Source organism: Lethenteron reissneri, chromosome 17, assembly GCF_015708825.2.
Source record: "Lethenteron reissneri isolate LAM-NWPU_2019-01 chromosome 17, ASM1570882v1, whole genome shotgun sequence".
NCBI lineage: Eukaryota > Metazoa > Chordata > Hyperoartia > Petromyzontiformes > Petromyzontidae > Lethenteron > Lethenteron reissneri.
In genome coordinates, this window is record NC_083795.1 from 11,810,055 (window position 1) to 11,826,626 (window position 16,572).

Sequence of the window (16,572 nt, forward strand, 5' to 3'; positions counted from 1 at the left end):
TCAAAACACACGGCTGCCATCTGACATGAAATTACGAGATCTCTTGCAGCCGTTTTCACACGTGCACGACATTGTGCGCTGGCGACATGAGTAAATTAACCGCGCGCAATAAGTTAAACGGGTGTGCGGTGGTGGCACGCTGGTGGACCAGCGGTTATCGCGATCGATGAACCCCGGCGACCTGAATTCAGTTCCCAGCCGTGGCCAATATCCTTGGCGGGTGATTGATATCTGAACTTCCCCAACGACTTCACCAACCCACATTGACCGGTGTGGTGAAGTATGCTGATTGATGATGCGTTTCCAACGCAATTTTCAATAACATTATATATTTTATTTTCTTCATCGTACAGTAAATGTGCACCATCTTATACTGGTGTGGTGAACTATGGTTAAATAACCCACATGACCGACATGGAATGGGGAACACCTCCATCCAACAGTAAATTGACAATTGGTTGAAAGTTATTATTTTATAAACTTAAACATCGGTTAATGTGCAGGTGCTGGATCGGTTGTTGCATCGCAGGATGATGAGAGATGGTGGTGGCTTGGCAAGGACTTAATCCAGCAGTGGATTGATTATTGCTGCTAATGCTGCTGCTGCTGCTGATGATGATGATGATGATAAAGAGTCGTCGTGGCCGCATGACATTGAGGCTGCGTGTGTGGTAAGCTCAGCAGCTTTTATTTCATACCTCCCCGCATGGCATTTCACGCCGAGACTCCGAAGCCAGAGCCCGGTGCTTTTTCTGTTGTGCCTATGAGACATGAACTGTAATACCCATTGAGGGCACTTCCAAAATTACTTCCCAGCCATGCTGATGATGCATGTATTTCCAAGTGATGACTCATGAAGAAGGAAAAAATCATATTATTATGATGATGCCAATTAATTAGCCAAGAAAGCCTCACTTGATTCTCCACACTCTTGTTTCAGGAGGGTCCTGCGTTGTGAATGTTTGGCTCATTCAATTAAGTAGTGGTTTTCTTTGTAGAACATTTATTGAGCACAGGCCCAAAAGGTCCAACATTCAAAATGGTCAGCAAGGTAAATAGGTACTTTGGAAAAGAGGCATGGCTTCGTATGGGAGGAAACCAAAATATTGCTTGGATTAAACCCTTGCATATTATTGTCTCAAAATTCCACACAGATAGATGCAATAATCAATTGGCCATCTCGCTGCCCGAGCTTACTACATACTACAACTGTGGTGGTCTCCATCCAGGTACTAACCACGCTCACACCTGTTTAGCTTCCGAAATCTGACGAGACCGGGCACATTCAGCGTGAATTTGTCAGAGGCTGATTTAAACATAACCAATTGTGCCATTTAGCGGTGGAAGCCAGCTCACACATGCAGGACAGTAAGGGCATTGTCTTCATTGTCCACTTGCCCTCACCCTCTCTACTCTTCTCGCATTAGTATGCGGTCCACTTGTCTGCTGGAAACACCGATGGCGAGACTGTAATATACTCGTGCTGATAATAATAAAACCGGTACACGGAAATATCATTGTGCTGCTGTTGCCAATTTCTAAAATAACACGGCCACAATTTTAACTCTCATTTTTGGTTACGTGGTTTGTGGTCTGTTTTTGCATTGTCCACGCAGTACGGAGAAGTCACGTGACACGCAAGGCATGATGGGATGATAGATTCTATGGTCACAATCGCACCTCCTGCGGTCCAGAGATTATCTTTGGCATGTATCATTTACCCACCCTTATTTGTTTCCATCCTGGATACACTTTTCTGTCTGATGCGTTTGTCTTCTCGTTGAGCGTTGGTTCTCACCGTGTGCTATTTGGACCGACGATGCTCTGCAGGGCCATGTGGAGAGAGTGCAGACCACAGAACTCTTGCAGATACTCTTATTTTTCTCACACGAAGCACTGTATTTGTTTTTTTTACTGTTTAGTGCTCCGCAAACAATCGTTTGATGGTTGACAGTGGTCAGCGGGTCCAGAAACCTTGGGGGACCACTTGTGTCGGGAAAGTGTGAGACTCAGGTTTATTGCAGGAGACGCCGTCAGAGTGTTGTATTCAGTGTGGGCCCTGCCGTGGTGGGGTGTGTGTGTATGTTGAACTTCTTTCGCACCGTACGTAGCCAAAACGTGGTTATCGGAGGGGTGCGGGGATGAGTGCTGGTGGTTTACGTCGCCAAAGTGCGTTCCGGTTGGTTGCGAGTCTCGCGTTCTGTATTCCGTCGTGGAAAAGCGCATCAGCAATGCGAACAAACGGCTCCCATGTCAACTCGGTCGCCACGTTCTGAAGTTGTAAAATTCGAGATGAGATCCCCCACGCGTTTCATAATTGATGAGGCGGTCGTTTTCAAAAGCATCGCAGCATTGTGACTCAAGCCACGGCTCCATATTTCCCCTTGGCTTGCAATTTACAGGAATCTTCGCAAGATGCCACGCATTCATCCATTCGCTCGTCTGTGGCTACGGTCAAATTAGCCATTACATTTAAATGCCATGACGTGTGTCATTTGCAACCGCCCTAATCTGGGAGTCATTCAGAGTGATGATGATGACTCTCGAAGGGATGATTACCATGCAGTGATGTTTGTATTCGCGTTGTCTGTTAATATGCTGCCAATTAACAAAAACACCCTCCCCACCCCCCTTGATAGTTTGCATCGGGTAGGGTTCGTCCACACTGAAAGGGGTTTTTAAAGCTGCCGGAAGTTGCATGGGGGTTGGGTTTGGCTTGCATCTGCTCATGAAGGTAAACAGCTGAAAACATAAACTGAAAACCAAACACGTGGAGCGCCACGACATATTTCCCCCAGCTGCAACTGTTCAATCCGTTCCACGTTTGTTTGCATAGAGCAATAAACATTACAAAATCTGAAATGGCCAATCTCCCGTTATCCTTATCGGCCGTGATAGATCCACTGCTGGTTGAAGGCCTCCTCAACCACCACCTCCTCTCGCGATCCTGTCCACGCACCAATCCAATTGGTACCTGCAAGTGAACTTATTTAATCGCTCCTTCTCCTCAACGGACGTGCTCGCGAACGCCTGCCATTCTGTTGGCTGCTGCTCTGCTGTTGTTCCTGCCGTGGTGTGGGACTGTTTTCAGGTCATTTTTGCTGCTTTTCCCAAGCTTGATAAATCGAACGTATATAATCTAATTATCTTTTATTTCGTGACTTGCTCACCTTTTTTGCACTTTTATCGTTTGTTGTATTGTATGCTGTTGTAATGTGCTGACTCGCACATAATGGACATCTGTGAAGAAAAAGAGCTTCATAGCTCATCGGATTCCTCCGGTCATCATGAAGATCCCGATTGTGACGTTGGCTATCATCCCTTCGCAGTGACGTGTTTTGGCCGAGTTAAAACAAAAACACTGCAACACTGAAGTGGACATTCGTTTTGTATTTACATAATCTTTGCTCCCAAAAAATTCTTCGTCTGCCCCGATACACACAAGCGAGCGAGTGCAACAATTGACCGATCAACCGGGGTGGGGGGGGGTATGGTTCAGTGGCCCCTGATGAATTTCCTGGGCAGTGACGCACATGCGGGCCTCGAGCATGTCCCTGCCATTCCGAGAGGGGCCTCAAATGGGGAGGTTGTGGGAGGGGGGCACTGGGTTTATCTCGTGGTACTGGGATACAGGGTGGGAGAGTGCATGGGTGGTGACAGAGGGGTGTGTGGTGCGGTGGTGGTGGTTGTGGGGAGCGGTATGGTAGCCGTGAGCTCGCCGCGTTACGAACCTGGCGATTATCTGGACCGGTCCTGGACGTCCGCGAGGTCGACTCAGCCTCAAATGAGTACCTGGTGCGGAGTGTAAACATCGTAACTGGGGAGACAAAGGCGGTCGGCGTGTTGCTGGCCATCCTACCATGCCGCCCTTCATAGGTGCTCGCTCATAGCACTTGCCCCAACAGTGTGTCAAGGCTATGAGTGGGATATTTGTCTTTGTAAGAGAGTTAATGTGCACGGTTAGGATGTGGTGGTTGTGTGACTAATTCGTGTGATCGTGTTGTGTTTGAGTGATCGTGGTGAGTGTGGTGTGTGTGTATTGGAGGTGATGGGAGAGTGTGTGTGACTATATATGTGACTCTAGGTATGTGTGGCTGGAAGTGTACGCGACTGTGTATATATTTGTGTAAAAGACTTTGTCAATGCACTGCGCATGTAACTTTGTGAATGAATGTGCGTGCATTAGCATGTGAAAATGCATATGCATACTATTTGCATATGAATTATATGAACACGTGTGCAGGCAATGACTGAGCCAGGATTTTTAGGTACGGGGGCCAACCCCTCCAGCAATGAAAAATGATAGAGGAGTTGTTAGTAAGCAAGGACTTGTCCCTTGCTTTTTATTCGACCCGTGTGCGGCGATGGCGCAGCCGTCGATCGAAGGTCGAATTCGAACCGCGTCGTGTGATCGGCATCGCGCTCGCTGAAGGTGAATGCCTTCAGGGAAGTCGTGCACTGTCTACGCAACTACGCACAATTCTGTGAGAGTCACTTATAACTGCTTTGCCGGTACTTATTGCCAATTATGGACTCAGACTATTGTCCTATCATCTCATAGAGTCCCTGGCACATAATAATATGCTACACAGTGGCAGTGGTGGTCGCAAAATGCCGATTTATTACTAATAAACCCCAAAGATCCGATCGAAATTAGGGATTTCGATCGGATCATTGGAGGGGGGGCACATTCCACCCCCATTGGGGTGGGGGGGGGGCACATTCCAGGAGTGTATGTGAGTGTGTGGATGTAACTATGCCAACTCACTGTTTAGATGTGCGAATGTTTGTGTATTTGTCTCCCCAGCGGGGAGACAAAGGCGGTCGGGCGTGGTGCTGGCCGCCCACCCCTCGTGTACCATAGGTGCTCGCTAACAATCCTTGCTCCAAATGTTGTTAAGGCTACACGGGGGTGTCTTTGTGATTGTATGTATAATTGTGAATGTGTTTTGCATGTGTGTGAATGCGTAACACATGTAAACGTCTGTGTGTGTGAGTGAAGGTACTGTATTCTCTATTCAAATGTAAAGTTGCTTCTCGTGGTGGTGGTGTTGGTGGTGGTGGTGTTGGTGGTGGTGTTGGTGGTGGTATTGGGGGTGGCTCTCATAACTCAGGGTCACAGAGTTCGCTGTGCTGCAAGGCTGGGTATTGGGTGTGTGTGGGTAGGGTCATGCAGCAGTTCTGGTTGCTTCTGTCCTCTATCAACACCGGCACCATCACAACCACTCCACCACTAAGCACCACCAACAACACACGTCCATCATCGCACCCACAAATTTCCTGCCATGAACTCTGCAAGCCCCCCCCCCCACCCTCCATCAGCACCACCACCTACTCACACCCCCCCCACCACCACACTAAACAATACAACTTTTTTATTTTACCAGGTAAGGTCCATTGAGCTCTGGAGCACTTTTTCAGAAGCGACCTGGCCACAAATTATCGATCACGTGGACGTTTATATCAGCCAGATAATCTGAATGTACGTTTATTTTAAATGTGGAGGGAAAACCCGGAGGACCCTGATACACAACAATGCACGCGACCACGGGGAGAGAAATACGCAAACTTCAAATATACAGCAGTCGTCAGGGTCGGGATCGTACCCATGACATCCTGCATACCAGGCGAGGGAGTTAACATCTCGCCATCGTGGCGTCCCACAGATCCTCCACCACCATAAACCACTCCACTATCCCATCACCACCTCCATAAACACCTCACTTCCTGACCATCACCTCCAATCACCATCAACTCAACCACCCCATCGCCTTACCATCAACTCCGCAATCACCATAAACCCTTCCACCACCGCACCATCGCCACCCTACCATCACCTCCACACATTCCTAACCACCACCTCCCCTAAAGACAAAGACAACAAAATCCCCGTATAGCCTTAACAGACTGTAGGGGCAAGTGCTGTTAGCGAGCACCTATGAAGGCCGGCACGGCACACGAGGGGATGAGTGGTCAGTACCATGCCAGACCGCCTTTGTCTCCCCAGTGGCGATGATTTTACACACCGCACCAGATACTCATTTCGAGGCTGAGTCGACCTAGGGGAGGCCCATGACCGGTTCAGGATAATCGTCACCGGTGGTGTTGGCCGGTGAGCGGGAACCAAACTCGGATTTTGCTGGGTTCGTAGCGCAGCGCGCTAACTATCTATAACACCCCAACATACACACACACACAACCACCTTATAAACACACACACAACCACCACCTTATAGACACACGCAGCGCGCTCACCATCTATAACACCCCAACATACACACACCACCACCACCTTAAAGACACACACAGAGCGCTCACCATCTATAACAACCCAACACACACACAACCACCACCTTATAGACACACACGCACGCACGCATTTCCTCTTGCCCCCCACCCACCCCACCCCCCACCCTACCCACCCCCCACCCTACCCACCCCACCCACCACCCCCCCCCCCGGCGCGCAGCGAACCGCCCACGCACGCGCTCGGCCCTCGCCCATTGGCCGCGCGCGCGTCGCGAGGCGCGCTGCGATTGGCTCGCGCGCCCTGTCCGCGTGCTCGGCCGCTGATCCGCGGAGCTCATAAAGAGGAGCGGCGGGGAGGAGGTCCGCGAGCTTGCGAGGTGGTCGTGGTCGGGGGGCAGTAGAAGCTGAGCCTGTGGCGAGGGGAGGCTACGCAAGTCGCGACGCAACCCCCTCTGCCCGAGCGAGATTTCAAAAAAGGTCCGTCTCACAGTCCTTCCTTCCCCTCCTCAAAGAGGCTTTTTTTTTAAGCTCGTATCGCCCTGTGAGTAAAAACCCACCACGCCGTCTCACCTCTCGGCCGGGTTTCTTTAGTCCGGTTTGTGTTGCGCAGCAGCAGCACACGTGTGTGTGTGTGTGCCGCGGTGTTTCTCCCACCCCACCCCCAACTCCAAGCACATCTAACCCCAGCGTGTGTGCGCTATAAGAGAAACAAAAGCTTTGAGTGGCAAACAAAGACGACAACTCCGTAGCGGCAGCAGCAGCAGCGCACTTGGAGGAACCCGCGCTCGGTACTTTGTTAATGTGCGGACGGCGATGGAGCGGCGATTTTAGATACCGGCGACTTGAGAAAGTGGTGGGGGTAAGGGAGAGGAGGCGGATATACACGACGTCTTGAGACGCCGACGCTTTAAAACACCACCACCACCACCCAGTTTGCTTCGTGAGCGCCGCCGTGGGGTCGAAGGGTGAGCGAGTCGAGTCCACCAAAGGGTGACGAGAGAGGGAGTCCCCTGCGATAGAAGCTCGCCGACTCCGGCGAGAGATCTCCGGGAGGAAGGAGGAGGAGGAGGAGAGGACCTGGGGAAGGAGTCGTTCCTCTGCTGCGGCTACCGACAGAGCATGCACTGCTCCAGGTAATGCGAACTTTGCGTTGTGCTAGAATTGTGGTGCTGATGATGATGCTGATGCTCTTTTCCCGACGCTGCTTTGTGTTTCCGTTGTTGCTGTATTCGTACACCAACCCGCTCTCGCCTAACCCACTGCACTGACCAGCGTGGTGAAGTATGGTCAAATAGACCTCTCGCAACACGCGCATGATGCTGGGAGGGATAGGGGCACTTCATCCAGCAGTGGATTGATTTTGTGTTGTGTGGAGCTGGGCATGTTTTAAAACAGGGTTTGTGCAGGGTAACGTCGTCGAAACTCTTTGTTATACTGGATTACATATGCTCCAACGCCTATACGCCCCCTTGACCTGCGTGGTGAAGTATGGTCAAATAACCTCCCACAACCTGCAGGATGCGGGGGGGGGGGGGCAGGTCCTCATTTCGTCCAGCAGTGGATTGATTTTTGTTTGTTTAAAAGTTGACCATAATTCGTGATTCAGGAAACCCCTTGGTCTGCCCGGCGGTTAATGTAAGCATTTGTGTTACTTAACCAATTCTAAAATGAGAATTAACAAAAGGTGTGTGAAACTTTTAAAGTTGTGCGTTTACATGAACTCTGAACACATTGTACGCATGAACCGTTGATAAGCGTTTTGTCATTATCGACAGTATACTCGCAAATATACATTACATACAAGTTACTCACTGGCTTTATCTAAATACCACAATTGCAACAGCGCCATATCTGTGCAATAATAATAATAACGAGTTATATGGAATTGCATACTGCGCCAGTCTGTTGAAACTTGGTTAAAGTCCATTAAGGTCACATCGCACGGGGTTGGGTGGTGTGGGATTTTCGAATTAACCGCCCCACCAATTACCATCCACTTCCTTAGACACCAACGCATTCTCGCGCCTAACATACAATGTGGTGCTATTCGTGTAAAATTGGTTTCATTAACACCAGTCTGCACCCCAGAGGCAAATGGGTCTGACACACGGTAGATATTCGTGTAGTCATTTAAATTGTAAAGAAGCTATAATCCAAAGTATAAGTTGACACAACAAGCTTCAGTCGTGCATCAATAACTTTTAGTCGGAAGGCAGCAGATGTCCTTGTTGGCAGTGCTGTGTATCTGCTGCCAGTGATATTTAACTCGTTCCAGGCGAGGTTAGATTTGAGTGTAGACACTTCACTTTAAAGAGTCCAAGATCACTCGAATGTTGTGGCTTTTATTGACACAAATACTACCACTCGAGTAATAAGTCATTTAAGACACTGTCAATCCACTGCAGGATAAAGGTCTCCCCCCCCCCCCCATTCCGTGGCAGTCGTGTCGGTTTCACGACACTGTAGTTTAACCTCTGGTCAGTGGTGGGTTGGGGTAGGGGGCATGTTTGGTTCAGGTATCACTCGTCACTCTTGTTATCCATGGCTGGGAATCGAACTTGAGTCACCACTCGACTCTATTTAGAAATAACAGGCTATATATACGGACGTACAGTACGTGTTTTTGCAGAGTTGTACTTGACACAGTTTCATTTGAAAACCTGAAAAACTGGAAATTCAGAATCGCTTTACCCTGCTGCAGTGGACTAAGACAATTCTCAAATATAGCAAGCGGTAAAGATCATTCTCCACGCTGGCATGGACGGCAAAGAATGCAAAACCAGTTTAAAAAATCACACGCGCAAATCTTATTTTAATGAGAAATACCTCACGGCGTCTTGCGTTAAACGAAGAGTGGGATCACAAACCCAAGTGAACCAGCTGCGAAAAAGTGAGCCATTGCTGGGGGAATTGCGCAAAATCACTTGCCGTGACTTGCAAGCGTTGGCACGTTTCATTAATGCCCTGCTCTGTGTAATGGCATCAATTTAAATGCTATAAGGGCTCCTTTTTTGCAACGGTCCAGTGATCGTTATGGGAGAGATATTGCCGTGAAAGTAGGTGTTATTTGATCATTCAGGGGTGGGTATTTTGTTTAGTTATCCAGTTGAGCGAGAGGCTTGGGGGGAGTCCATTTGGCACAAAACATTGGAAGCTGGGTGACATAAGCCAAAAGCAATACTGGTATGAAGCTAGTGGGTTTTGTGGCTTGGGAGGGCAGGGAAAGATTGTACAACCCATTTTTTGTAACAATGGTGTTCTACCTAAAGCTACCTTCTGAAAGCCATAATTGTATTGTTGACGTTTGGGTTTCGTCAGGATTTTGAGTTTGTGCATCCATTGTAAATGCATTACATTTTTTATGGTAAGCATGATAGCGTTAAAGGTATTATCGTCTTATAAATCTGCTTCTTCGACGAACATGACTACGTGCCTCAGAAGAGTGGTGGTGCGTCACGGTGGGCAAAGTTTTTTGTTTTTTTTATTATTACTACTGTAGTTTTGGGGTGGGAGCAAGGTTGGGAAACATTGACCCCCATTCGCTGCCCTCAGCAGTTTTAATCCGCTGACAAAGGTGTAACATTTCTCTTCCTTCTCCCCCGCCCATGTCTTTTCTTGCAGTGCCAGAGTGCTGCAAGTCCTGCCTCCATCCCACCTGCACACCTCGTCGCCCTTCATCATGCCCATGTGCGATGTCGCCATGACCCTGTACTTTGCCCCGTCGCCTCCTCTGCGCGGATTTCTGCCGGCGTCCTTCCAGGCAGAATCCAACGGCTTCCAGTCGCGGGCCGCGTTTCGCTGGAAAAATGCGCGCAAGCCCCTGCGCTCCTGCATCAGCAGCGCCTCCTCCATCGCCACCGCCGCCACTGCTGCCGCGGACGCGAGCATGAAGAAGAAGCGCGTGGTGTTTGCCGACGCCCGTGGGCTGGCGCTGGCCAGCGTGCGTCTTTTCTCGGAACTGGAGGACCCTTGTCCTGAGCTGCTCCAGTTCGAGCTGAGTGAACTGCACCTCGAGGAGGTGGTGTCCAAACTGGCGCCAGAAATCAAAAGGAACGGCATGGGCGGTGCAAGCGGGAGGCTGGTGCTGGACTTTGCACAGCCATCGGCCGACTACCTGGACTTCCGCAGGCGCCTCAACGGCAACATGGTGAGCCTGGAGAACTGCCTGCTGAACGAGCGCGTCCTCTCGGGCACCATCAAGGTGAAGAACCTGGGCTTCGAGAAGACGGTCGTCCTGCGCATCACCTTCGACACATGGAAGAGCAGCACGAACGTGGAGTGCTGCTTCCTGCACGACGCGTACGGAGGCTCGGACACGGACACGTTCTCGTTCCAGGTGGAGACGCCGTGCCACGTGTCACCCCACGAGCGCGTCGAGTTCTGCATCAGATACACGTGTTCGGGGACCGAACACTGGGACAACAACGGCGGCAGCAACTACCGGCTGGCGCACGTCTCCTCCGCCTCGTCGTGGAAGGCGGCGGGGGGGTTTGACAAGGGCCAGGATCATCGGCAGGAGGAGGCGGAGCGAGCAAACGCCACCGTGGGGAGGCTGAGCCGATACGAGAAACGCCCGGAGGTGGAGTGCGACCTATACGGGAGCCCTCGCATCGCGCAGGGATTGTTCCCCGAGTGGCAGAGCTGGAACGGGTTCAAGAATCAAAACCCATATTATTAGTGGAATGTTTTAATTAAAAGTTGTCGGCATGTGCTGATTGAGCATCGAGGGCGGAGGAGGCTTTTCAAACGTGCGTCACGACTCCGGGGCACCGTGCCACTAGCGTGAATGAACCCTAATCGTTGGGTGTGTATGCGCAGGCTGCCTGTGCGCTTTGTAATTCCCCAGCTGCACGGTGTGTCCCAGGCCTGCTTTGAGCACCCACGCAAAGCGTGCGTTTTTGACGTGCCACTTAAAGCAGCTGCAGACATTGTGGTTGCTTCAGATTATAATGCATTGGAATCTAGCGATTTTAATAACTATGTAATGAAAATGAAGTCACAATCATGCACAGAGCACCGAGTGTTGGGCTTTTCAAAAGGCTCACTACGTTTTTTACGTTTAAATATTGATGAACTCGAGCCATAAGGTCATTGCGTCGCATTTTGAAGAGTGCATCATGGAATGGTTAATTATTTTCTCAATATTTTTTCCACAATGAATTGCTATGAGAGTCGCTTTCTCTATTGGAAGTTTCAAGAAAACTGATGGTATCTCCCAGGACTGTTCATTAGAATGTGATTGGGTAAAAAGTGGACGTTGGACATTGCTGCTTGCTCCAAATGGTTAAGGTGCTTATACACCAAGCCTTTTGCCCATGTGACATCTGGAGCATGCATTGTGTCTCAGTTATTAACCAGAGGCCCCACACTGCTTGCTATTCCATGCATACCAAGAGGTCTTTTAATACACATTATGTGGATTATCTGTTTTTACTTCTTGTTCATTGTCTAATGACCAATCCTTTGCAGACATTTGAGAGGATTGTTTTAAAATAAGATTGTCCTCAATGAAAAGTCTGTACGCGGTTGTAAAATATGACCTTGCAGCTCTCTCCATCGCACCCCCCCCCCCCATGTCTTCGGTGCGCAAGCCTCTGCTCCTCAGCCACCCATTTCAAGCAGCGTCGCGTGTCCGAATGATTCCTCTTGCGAGAGGGTTTGTTTAGCGGCCACTTGCGGTACAGTTGAGCGCAAATGACTGACTTGGCATGCCACTTATACTGTGGATGTTACTGTGTAAATGTTATTCCAGCCTCGGAACTGTTAAGAGCCGTTCATGTTTGTGGCTGTCCCCCCCGCCGCCCGTCGGAAACGAAGGAGACCGTGCAAAGCAAAACCGGTTGAGCAGATACACAAACTACCTAAACACGCCGTGCATAACCCGACTGAGTTCTCAAACACAAGCGTGTTCAATAACGTGCCGTGCGTCAATAATGAATTACCAAACAAAGTGTGTTAATTATACATTCGCCTATTGTTTCAGAATTGCCTTGTGTCTGGTAATGTTTGAAAAAACAAAGAACTTCCGATGAAGGGTGTTAGTGTTACGGAGTTAATGTTATTTATGTCGTGATAGCAACTGTAAATAAGCCATCCGGATGGAACTGAAAAGGACTCTACAAGTCTCAGAGCATGTGTATAGAAACTTTTAAGTACAAGTACATAACGAGCAGCTACCAGATTAAGCCTAGCAGTGCCTTTTTAGAAAGATAAAAGTTGCTAGCTTGAGCAACATGATTTTGCTACTGTATTGTACATAATGCTCTTGGACAACTCCAATTAGCAGGGTTGGCTACGTACGGTGCGAAAGAAGTTCAACATACATTGGTAAATGCAGTAGGAAGCTTCCTTAAATTTGCATGAAGCGTTTGCACACTACTGTATACTAATCGGGCTATTTCGCAAGTGAATTGCTTGGTTAGTTTTGTTGTGGAGCAGGATATTCGGGACTTTAAAACAGGTCGTTGCATGTATGAGGGCATAATGTACAGGAATGTCATGTTTCCTTCATATTGAAGGACCCCACTCATTTTCATGAGTGTGGTGTGCACTACACGTCACGTAATAATAACTCGGTTTTAATGAGTGTATTCACATACAGGAGATGCAAGCGCAAAAGGAGGGTTTCATATTGCTGCGTTTATAGGAACGATGTTTTACTTTTTTAATTCTCAAAATATATTTGATTTCTCATCAGCAGAGTGCTTTGCAATCTTTATAAACATTTTAGGATTGGTTTGCTCTCCTGTATTAACTTGATGGTGTCTTGTGCTTGAAAATTATTCAGCAATATCGATATTGAATCACCAGTTGATGGTACGGGTGTGTGTGTGTGGTTTTGTTTTAGCTACTGCCAAAACAACCACCCTGGGATTATTTGGGAGTTGGCACAGTATTGTATAGGATATGTAAGGGAATGTTAGCAGTGGGGCAGTGACATTTGGCCTAAGAATTGTGTTGTCGCAAGACCTAATGTCCGTAACCTTAGCGAAATAAGCTTGAGAGGGGAAAAAAGCAGTGGTACTGCGTAGGCTTTAGAAAATTATATAAATATGCTTTTTTTATTAAGTGCAACAAAACGGTGGTGCAATTGAAATGTAATGCTCTATGGCGAAACTAAACTTGACGTAGTTTTAGAAGTTATCACACTGGCTTTTCCAGTTAAATTGGGTATTACATGCTTTTATAAGTTGGCATTGGTCACAAAAGCGAAGCTGGTATAACAGAACTGACTGGCGTTTGAAATAAATTATGTTTATCAAGCGCAGAGCCAAGTGAAGGTCCACCGAGTAAGTGCACATGCCAGAGAAATCTGCAATATTTCCTTTCTCGTGTTCTCTTGTGTAATCTAGATTTCAACTCAACTATTTAAAGCCTAACAAATGGGTGTTAAGTAAATTTAGTGCTGCGGAGCGCATTGGTAAATGGATACTTGGCTCTCGCAGTCCGTTTGGCGTGTGCGCCTTACTTGATGCCAAAAGTGGAAACTCATGTCGGTGTCGGGTTTGCATCATTTCGTATTTGAACACCCACTGCAACACCAGTGCAGATTAAGGTAATTTTGTACGGGGTGGGGTGGGGGGGCTCTTATAATGCTTTACCGGATCTCAATTCTAACCTGAGACTTTAAAAGTTGGCTCCATGAAATCGTGCCTATCACCCTGTGCCTTTTGGGTAGTCCCATCTTACATAGGCTGCCATATTACAGAAACCCAGAAAGTAATGTGTGGTTATTGGCTATTGTACTATACAACCACCTCTCAAATTTGTGCGTAACTTATAGGTTTTCATGAGTTGTCATTTTTGCCATCCTGTACCAGATTTTTTTTTATGTTTAACTGTGAAACTAGAGGGATGTAATGACTGTACACTGTGCAATAGGTTACTGATTGAGACTTTTATATTCACAAAAAGGATACTTCTGTTTGAATGTTTGTTTTTGGTTTAGCTTTCACAATAGGGTTTTCTGTGGCTGTGTTTACGTTTAATGGTTTGTTGTACAGTGATTTAAATAAAGGAAGGTGATGTTATCCTGTGCGCGTGTGTATTATGGGCTAATGAGACCTTACTTCATCGATTTAATATCTTCCATGCATTGACTTACGTGGGAATATGTTTAGGATTTTTTTCATCATTGATTCGTGGTGTCACGTGATCCCTCCAGCCACCAGAAGCCGCTCCACTTACCAGTGTTCCAATTGATTCTTTAAACCAATCGCAATGCTGAACTGTGACAATTCAATTAATTACGAGTATAACAAATCGTTACACTTCCTGCCTGTGTACAAGTCTGTAAATGACTTTAACCACAAGTTACATGAACAGTAGTTGCACGTTTTGTAACTCAATTGAACAAGGACATACTTAATGTCCCAAATGTATTTCAACTTACAGCTGAAAGTTACATAAACTGTAGTTGCATGTATAATTTTGCAAATCCAGACGCAGTGTAGCAATACTTGAACAAGAACATAACGTCCCAATTTCGACAACTTGCAGCTAGCTATGTGCCTGTTATACACAGGATTTGCATTCACTAGGATTTTATCACGAGTTGAATACACATTTCCCCTGTGCTTGTGGTTTTTTTAATGGTTTCATATTTTTTTTCATTAGTCTGGATATTATGTTTACAAGGAAGCACTATCCCACTAATGGTGCATGGATTTGGATGCTGCAAGCACAATTTCTTGACGGGTTTGACTGTGACATGAGAATACACTGACCTACTCTAACGTAGTTTGTAATAGGCTTTAGTTGGGGAAAGCCTAGGTTTTGAAAAATATACCACCGTTCGACCACACCAGCCTCCACTTATTCAGTGAGCCAAATCCATGGAACAGCAATGCATTATAGTAGGAGTACAATATAACCACGTATTTTACAAATAAGCGTTTAATTACGCATCATTTAACATTAATCATTATGCTCATGATAGATGCAGAAGATTCCTTGTGTGCTGATATGTTTTGTTACAATATATACATAGGTAAATTACATACTAATGTGGCATTGTTAAACCCTTCCAATACAATCCTGGATAAGTTTCATGATTGTACTCTGTCTTCAAGAGGCCCCATAAACGTTTTATTTTACGAGATAAGGTCCACGAAGCTATATAGCTCTTTTTCAGAAGTAACCTGGCTACAAATGTTAGCTCATCAACAAAGTTTCTTATCACATTAAAATGTATCGGAGCCAAATGCATGTTTCTAAATGTGGAGAGAAAAACCGCAGGACCTGGAGGAAAAAATCCACGCGACCACAGGGAGAAAACATGCAAGCTCCAAATATCCACGCATCGGGGTCAGAACAAACCCACGACCTCCTGTATAACAGGCGGAAGAAATGACACTTCGCCACCGTAACTCATCCCTGCCTAACCATCCTCATTCATCTCATTCTACCCCTCTCATCTTTCTGTCGAAGTCCGCAGTCAAACTTCGCTTGATGAGAGGTCACATTTCCCTCTGCTGGCCCCACAGTGTGGACCTACCTTCCCCCAACTATCGGTGTTGTTGCCTTCCTGTAGCTTTTCCCTACCTATGATTGACCACCTCTCTTAAAAAATAAATACTGTATGCCCATTACATGATAAAAATAAGTTAAAATACGACGAAGAAGAACGCGTGGATAAGGGAACAAACACAGAGGCGTCATTACCTTAAGAATATTTGGTGGTCACGGGAAGAAACACATCATGGCTCGAAAGGATGGTGGCTGATGGGACCATCGTGACGGAATTGCAGCCAACGCACAAGAATACATCGGAAAGAGGGGATGCAGGAGATGAATTGGTGGATCGTGGGACCGTTAGGGATTGCAATGGTGTGATTAGGCTTTTCATCCATCAGTGGATAGAGCAGGGGTCAGTAGCCAAAATAACAAAGTATTTTTTTTCGAACTCTAAAAAAAAATTCAAACCTCAATACAGTACAGTATATCGATCCTTAACGAATAACGTCACGAATCAGTCCTTTAAAGAGCTGCAGATTGCCGACCCCTGGACGATAGAACATGGCTGAGAATGATATGCGAACTACAGTATACACCTTAGTTACAATGACATCGTATTTTACTGTGGCTTGGTTCTGCCATCAAGGTGTGAGCTAAACGCAGTATGTGAAAATCTAAACTGTTGAATAACCGAGTTACGTGAACAATGCATGCAATAAATACATAGAGCCCTTTTGTCAATCCTTTTCTGGATTATGTATTTGAACATACTTCACCACAAATACACATATATTTGAACATACTTCACCACAAATAAGCACATGAATACATGTACTTCAGCAGTAATAGTCTGGGGCAAACAGCTTT

The 16,572-nt window shown here is 47.1% G+C and overlaps 1 protein-coding gene across 2 annotated transcripts; it reads left to right on the plus strand.

Annotated features, from left to right (window-relative positions):
- Window positions 1-6,618: 6,618 nt before the first annotated feature.
- On the plus strand, window positions 6,619-14,279 carry LOC133343491 (protein phosphatase 1 regulatory subunit 3C-B-like). 2 transcript variants are annotated; one of them, XM_061553148.1, is made up of 2 exons: window positions 6,619-7,382; window positions 9,871-14,279. In XM_061553148.1, exons 1-2 carry the CDS (start codon window positions 7,369-7,371, stop codon window positions 10,925-10,927), a joined length of 1,071 nt encoding a protein of 356 aa, XP_061409132.1. In that variant the 5' UTR covers window positions 6,619-7,368; the 3' UTR covers window positions 10,928-14,279. The 2 variants fall into 2 exon arrangements, with proteins under 2 accessions (XP_061409132.1, XP_061409133.1); XM_061553149.1 differs by having other exon boundaries at window positions 6,633-6,726.
- The last annotated feature ends 2,293 nt before the right edge of the window (window positions 14,280-16,572 follow it).